This window comes from Nicotiana tabacum, chromosome 12 (genome assembly GCF_000715075.1).
Source record: "Nicotiana tabacum cultivar K326 chromosome 12, ASM71507v2, whole genome shotgun sequence".
Taxonomy (NCBI): Eukaryota; Viridiplantae; Streptophyta; class Magnoliopsida; order Solanales; family Solanaceae; genus Nicotiana; species Nicotiana tabacum.
Window position 1 is genome coordinate 88715568 of NC_134091.1, and position 7552 is coordinate 88723119.

At 35.7% G+C, this 7552-nt stretch overlaps 1 protein-coding gene across 1 annotated transcript; it reads left to right on the forward strand.

Annotated features, from left to right (window-relative positions):
- The first annotated feature begins 2143 nt into the window (after positions 1-2143).
- LOC107819521 (putative lipid phosphate phosphatase 4) lies at positions 2144-5343 on the forward strand. The gene is made up of 8 exons (XM_016645635.2): positions 2144-2284; positions 2755-2989; positions 3275-3362; positions 3467-3576; positions 3960-4050; positions 4150-4338; positions 4820-4879; positions 4988-5343. Exons 1-8 carry the CDS (start codon positions 2277-2279, stop codon positions 5065-5067), a joined length of 861 nt encoding a protein of 286 aa, XP_016501121.1. The 5' UTR covers positions 2144-2276; the 3' UTR covers positions 5068-5343.
- The last annotated feature ends 2209 nt before the right edge of the window (positions 5344-7552 follow it).

A 7552-nucleotide genomic window follows, 5' to 3' on the forward strand; every position in this document is an offset into this window, starting at 1 on the left:
TTGATATACTCCTCTGTTTCTGATGTAACTTTTTGGTGATCAATAGAAGAATGGCGCCTCCTAACGACGTAAATTTTATTTTTTTTTTAAATAGTATTGCCTTTTTATTTCTGTTATTAGGCAAGCGGTGTTAGGTGTCATTATGATCCTTGATTGGGAATAACTTGGGGGAGAGTGAAAAAATATTTTTGTCAGTTCCAATGGCCATCTTCCCAAAGATTTGCCACTATGAGTTGTTGTTCAGGGATAGTGAGGAACCATGTATGGTGGCACGGGAGTTGGGGATCCAAGAGGAATCCCAAAGCCAACGAGCCAGCCTAGTCCCTTGGAAGTTGGAACAAATGTTCCAACCCCGGAGTATGTTTCCCAAATGAAGGAATAGTTTGCGAAGTTTGGTTTCTTGGCGTACTTGGTAATCAGCGTGGAGGCCCAAGAAGAGCCTCCATGTGAGACCTGCTATGAGTGCGTGGTTTTTATTGGCAACTTTACGTGTAATAATAAGTTACCTCCAAAAACCGATTAAAGTATACTTTCTCTGTACTAATTTATGTGGATCACTCTTTTCTTTTTAGTTAATGCAATAAAGAATGTTACATTTTCATATTTAGAAATAATTCTATCTTTAGAAATTTTTGCTTTACCCTTAATTAAGTAATTTACAGGCACACAAATATATTTGTTTTAAATCATAAGTTTCAAAAGTTCATACCCAGACAAACATTATCACATAATTGGAACGGAAGAATACTAATTAATTAATTTTTTACTCTAATAGTGTTTATAATTTGAATCCATTCGGCCGTGATTGAAAATTGTTGACTTCAACAACCTTTTGAAATTGAGAAGTTGGTCTAATTTCGTTACCAAAAGTTGACAGTCAACATAAGTAGTTCTCCGGAATTCAAATAGATCACTTCCCGTCCAACAATTAGCGAATCATTTAAGTCTACATTCATATTTTCTTTTAATAGACGCTCACACATGCATGTTTGATGGATAATACCACACAGAAAGGGGGTCGACGGTTATGAAAACTAAAAAAAAAGATTTCAGTATAAAAATCGATATTAATTTACACTCCTATAAAAATATTTATTCCATTAACTGTAATTCGTTCTGCTGGGAGTTGAATTCCAACTTAAAAAAAAGGGTCCAAAAAGTATGGTTGATTTGTTCTTTTACCATATTAGCCACTCTCTCATATAGTCAATCTTAATAGTACGAAACTTCAAATACGAAAAGTGCCTAGAGGATATCAATTGTCAAAATAAAAAAGGAGGGTACTTCGAAAAAAATCGAAGAAGGATTTCCTCACTCTTAGCTAGGATGAGTTCTTTATTAACTAGCCATAGTTGACCTGGCAAATATTTTTTGCTAATTTTATATATCTACTTTAAATTATGAATACTAGTTTTAGAATTATACTAATAGGGAATTTTGCTTTAACAACTAACGAAATTAATTACACTTAATATTCTCCTTAAGGTGTGTTTGGTACGAAGGAAAATATTTTTCTTGAAAAATAAGTAGTTTTGATACTTATATTCTCGTGTTTGGTTAGGTAGCAATTTTTTTTTTTGAATAATATATAATTTAGGCAAACACTATGAAAGATGAAATGGGTAAGGGTCGGAGAGGGTGGTAGGCCGGGGTTTAAGGGCCGGATTGGTGGTGGCAAGGGTAGGGGTGCCGGGGTTGGCAGAGGGTGGTTGGGAGGGAAGAAAGGAGGTGGGATTGTGGGTGGGGTTTGGGTGGTGGAGGTAAAGGGGTGAGGTGGGGATGTTGAAAAAAAGTTATGAAAAATGTTTTCCCTCATTTTGATAGGGAAGTCATTTTTTTCCGATTAGAGAAAAATGAGTTCATTAGAAAAAAAAAATTTAAATATTTAAACCAATCAAACATGAAAAAATTAAAAAATATTTTCTTTTATACCAAACACACCCTAAATGTATCGTTAAGACTTAAGATTTGGTTTGTTTGTCAAGTTATTGACGCTCAATACTTTTGTGTACAACAATTCCAGTTGCCTGTGACCCGTTGTTTTTATTAGAGGTCAAAATGAAATAAACGAGCGTCTTAATACACCAAAGAACGTTTGTCCCTTCCAATTGCATGTGTTCCTGGAAAGGAAAAGCTCCCCAACCCAGGAATACATCGCCCTCTCCTTCTATTCAATTTGCATTTTTTTTTGTGTACATATAAAAAGGCAACTTCTAGCCTCTGAACTATCTCTTTCCGTCTTTCTCTTCAGTTCTTCCGGCAATTCTGTACCTTGAATGAAAAGGTTCTCTTCCTACTCCTTTTTTACATACACACATTTTAATGATTTTCTAAGAAATTATCCTAGGTCTCGTCTTTCTAAGAAATTTACATCATTGTTATATGTTCTTTGCTACATTGACGATCATGTCGAATAACTTTTGATGAATGTCTTTCATTCTTAATTTGTTGCCAGCTAGGCGACATTCATATTTTAATTAGTCTTAAAAGCCTTAAGTGAATCTACCCAATCTCTCTTTTGCCATTGATTATACATACTGTTCATGCATAAACAGCATCCTTAAAACGATTTAAAGATTCCAATTTAAACATTTTTGGTGATTTTCCTTGATGATACAAAATGATAATTCAAGAAATTGTTGAATTTGAAGAATGTTATGTCGCCCTTGGAATTTTCATAATGCCTCATTTTTTTAGCAACATTTATGTTATCCACTCATAACTTTCTTGTTCATGTTGATGATTTTGGAACAGAATAATACGGGTAAAGATGCCGGAAATAGAGTTTGGAGGGCACACGGTGAGATCCCATGGGGCTAAGGTGGCCAAAAAGCACAGATGTGACTGGTTGATTTTAATTGTGCTTGTTGCAATGGATGGCTTCTTAAACTACATTCAGCCTTTCAATCGCTACACTAATGCAAAAATGTTAGAAGATCTGAAATTTCCCTTCAAAGAGCACGACACAATACCAATGTGGGCCGTTCCTGTACGTGTTTGCTTTGTATTTAACTTATATATAATAATTGTGTGAATAATTTTCATATTGTCAGTTATTAATCTCACTTATTATGGATTATTACTTGTGCCAATAGTGTATTGAAGTTAAACTGTACTACTTTTATGGCTTTAAAAGCTCAATAATTCCTTTACCTCCAATCGATTATAGTCCCTCTTTTACAATCTTCTGCCTTGTGGTAGAAACGAGTATTTCATTTTTTTTTTAATTTTTTCTCCCTTACTGTTTTGATCATTTTAATTCCCACTATAACAGATCTTTGCAGTAGTTCTGCCATGCACAGTATTTCTCATTTACTATCACTACAGGAGGGATGTTTATGATCTGCATCATGCGATATTGGGTGAGCTTTCTTGATGTTTATAAGGAAAAAAGCAGTCTCTTATTGTTTGGATTTTAGTTCTAGCTAATACTAAGAAATTGACCAGTTTGCTCTTGCAAGTGTAGGTGTCTTTTATTCTGTTCTAGTGGCTGCAGTAATCACCGATAGTATCAAAGATGCTGTTGGTCGTCCACGTCCAAATTTCTACTATAGGTGCTTCCCTGATGGAGTTGAGGTATGTTCTCCTTTTTCATACTTTAGCATAATATTAATGTGGCTTGAAATGTAGATAATTGTTTTCACGGGGTCCAAATTATGAAACTGAAAATTGTCTGTGGTACCACCTAAGTGAATATTATGTGAGGTCTGTGCTAGGAACAGAAGTCAAGATTTCGTGAGATTGTATTGCCTTGCTTTCATCATAGTAGAATTTTCTCTTTGTTTTGCCCAAGAACATGTACATATCAGCCAAACCTTGTATAATGTTTCTTCTTTTACACTGTAGGATTGGTTGTGCGTCTTTTATTGCGAGCTTGTCATAACATAACACTTAAAAAGTTTGTTTTCAACTCTTAAAACGAATTTTGCTTAAAGATACATTTCCCAATTCATGCGCAGGCTTTTCAAGCTAATGGGGATGTTAAGTGTCATGGAGACCCAAATATTGTGAAAGAAGGATATAAAAGCTTTCCCAGTGGACATACCTCATGTCAGTAGTTTTCTGTTTTTTCCTCAGTCTTCGTTTTTGTTGTTCTTTTTCTAATTTCAGTTAATAATGGTTAGTAAGTTTTTGGTTGACAAAATATAGGGTCCTTTGCTGGTCTTGCGTTCCTCTCGTGGTACCTGTGCGGAAAAGTGAAGGCTTTTGACAGAAGAGGCCATGCTGCAAAACTCTGCATTGTTCTGCTTCCTTTACTGTTTGCTGCATTAGTCGGAATTTCTCGGGTTGATGACTATTGGCATCACTGGACAGATGTATTCACTGGATCCATTATAGGTTGGTTCAACTATCCTGTGCTTGTACGGATTCACTACTTTGATATATTGTTTTGAAACCAAATTTAGCTCGTATACCTGATAATTTTGAACATTTACTATCCTTATCATGTAACCAGTTGTAGCAGGTTGCCAACTTATGGACATTGCCTTTCGTTGGCTAAATCACCTGATAGTGTGAAAAACCTTTAGACTGTCAGTGCATGAACTTAATCTTGTATACTGTGCCTTTCAATTGTCAAATTCTGGCTATGCCTATTATGAGAAATAGAGCTGTGAAGCATCTGATAAAGCTACTGTCATGTGACCAGGAGGTCATGGGTTCGAGCGGTGGAAACAACCTCTTGCAGAAATCCAGGCTAAGGCTGCATACAATAGACCCTTATGGTCCGGCCCTTCCTCGAATCCCGCATATAGCGGGAACTTAGTGCACCGGGCTACCCTTTAGTGCTGTGAAGCATCTCATTAAATTTTTGTTTCAGGAACCGTGGTTGCCTCGTTATGCTACCTGCTTTTCTTCCCATTCCCTCATGATATCAATGGTACGTGCTAAAGTCTCCAACAATGGAATTCATCATTGTGATTCTCTTAGTTCAGTGTTAACAATGCTAGTTATTTTCTAATTCCTCCTCTTTTCCCTGCAAAACCAGGGTGGGCACCTCATGCATCTATTAAAATGAGAGAAAAAAATGGATTCCATTCTTCATCAGTAGAAATGGACACTGTGTAATGCAACAAGAGTACAAGAGGGAACCCTCAGTCATCCAGGCGTGGAAGGAGATTATTAAAATTTCCAAAGCCTCGTCGAAATAGCAAAGATTTCATTTAAACTTTTTGTCTTTTTCTTTTTGTTAAATCTAGCTTATGGTGGCTCACTCTGCACTCATACCTGTATATTTGGAAGAAAAGAGCTGTACAACGAGGGGAAATAGTTCCTTACCTCCTCATTTTCCATGGGGGTATGAACGTACAGGCTCATGCCCTTACGAAAAATGGGTTTTTTGTACATGTGCATCTATCTTCTCCTAGATTAGATGAAAGAGGATTCCTCCTGTACACGAATGTAAGATCACCTAAGATATCTGGTAGGACCCAAATCCCACTAAGTCGTGATTGCATTTAACGCAACCGTTTAGGCGAACCAACCAACACAATTATAAGTCAAGCAAAAGATCATCATATAATAATAAAATTAAAATGCAGAATTTAATACAAACTATCCTAAGAATTAGTGTCACAAGGCGTGAGCTACTAAGAATAGGAATACAACGGTGAAAAATACAACTACAAAACAGAGTTACTGTCACGGCCCCAAATCCCAGTCAAGAGGTCAATCGTGATAGCGCCTAACTTTACTTGCTAGGCAATCCAATACTTACCAGCAAAATAAAGAAGCAAAACTAGATATTCAACACCATAAATATCATAAATAAAGAGAATAAGCTTTGGAATATACATAATAAGTCTAATACCATCACAACTATCTACACAACTTTCCAAGACTGGTATCACTGAGTGCATGAGCTCTATGGAATACTAAATACAAAGTTTGAAATGAATACAATATTGTCTGATACAAATAAACAACAGCGAAGATAATGAACTGACTCCAGTGCCTGCGAACGGATATGCAGCACTACCTCGAGTCTCCAAAATGTCCAAGCTAAGCACCTCTCGGGACTCTGCAGAACCAATGCTTGAATCTGCACAAGAAGTGCAAATACAACCGACCCCATGTACTCAGTAAGTGTTGAGCCTAACCTCGACGAAGAAGTGACGAGGCTAAGACAAGACACCTACTTATAAACCTGTACATTAAAAAAGAGAAATAACAAGAATAAATACGAGAAATAATAAAACGATCAACTAAAAGAAATAACGATCATATTTTCTCAAATATCACGACCAAATCTTTCTTAAAAAATTCAATCCAAGAGGGTGAAACGACATCTATGAAAATAACGCAGTCAATCCAGCATCATGAGAGAAATGAATAAAAGATATTTTATCAACAGTACGGCAACACCCTTCGTGCATTTACCTCTCATCCTCACCAGCACGAAAATACCCTGCGAGAGATAATCTCTCTCTCTCTCTCTCTCTCTCTCTCTCTCTCTCTCTCTCTCTCTCTCTCTCACACACACACACACACACACACACACACACACACACACACACACACACACACATATATATATATATATATATATATATATATATATATATATATATATATATATATATATATAATGCCGTAATAATAAGAATGTCAAGAAGTACGGAAATACCATTTGTGCATAAATCACCCTTCGTGCAATCCACTCTTCCTCACCATGAAGATATAAAATAGTACCAAGCAAGGTAGAAGCATAACAACATCAAAAAGAGTGATCAAACATAACACACAATGTGAGAGATAATCATAAGCTTTGCACCAATAGACGAGCCAATGTGTTCATGAACTATAATGCCCAAGTATCTCAACCAAATCTTAAACATAATTATTAACAAGCATGTGAATAATCAAGTAGTGTCACAAATTATTAAAGCATAAAAGAATAATATGTATGATGTAAACAAGATATGAATAAAGCTAATTCTACTAACATACTTTATCCATGGGAAACACATATATACTCGTCACCATGCATTTACGCCGCCCTCAAACATATAGCACGTAGCAAATAGACCCAAGTACCACCTAATTCTCTCAAATAAAAGTTAACAAAGATACTTACCTCTTTTCAAAACAAATCAACTCTTCAATACCGTTTTTCCTTTAGCACAAGCCTTCAAACAACTCGAATCTAGTCAATTAATACTGAAATAGGTCAAAACAAGCTTAAGGAACTCTACAAGTACAACAAATTGTCCATATTTACCTAATTTAGAAAAGTCAACAACAAGTCAGCCCGGGCCTACATTGTCGAAATACAAAATCAAGACCAAATCCCGACTATCCATTCTTTCCCGAGTCCAAATATGTGATTAACTTCAAGATCTGACCTCAAATTAAAGTCTAAATCTCCAAAATTTAATCTCTTAAGTTTCTACCCAAAATTCCATTTTTTACTCTTAAAAATCCTAAATTTAAGGTTGAAAATCTATGAAAAATCATAGAAATAAATCAAAACCAAGTTAAAATTATAACCTTAGAATTTGGGGGTGAAAATCCTCTAAAAATTTCCTCCTTGCGTAGTTTAGGACTAAAAATT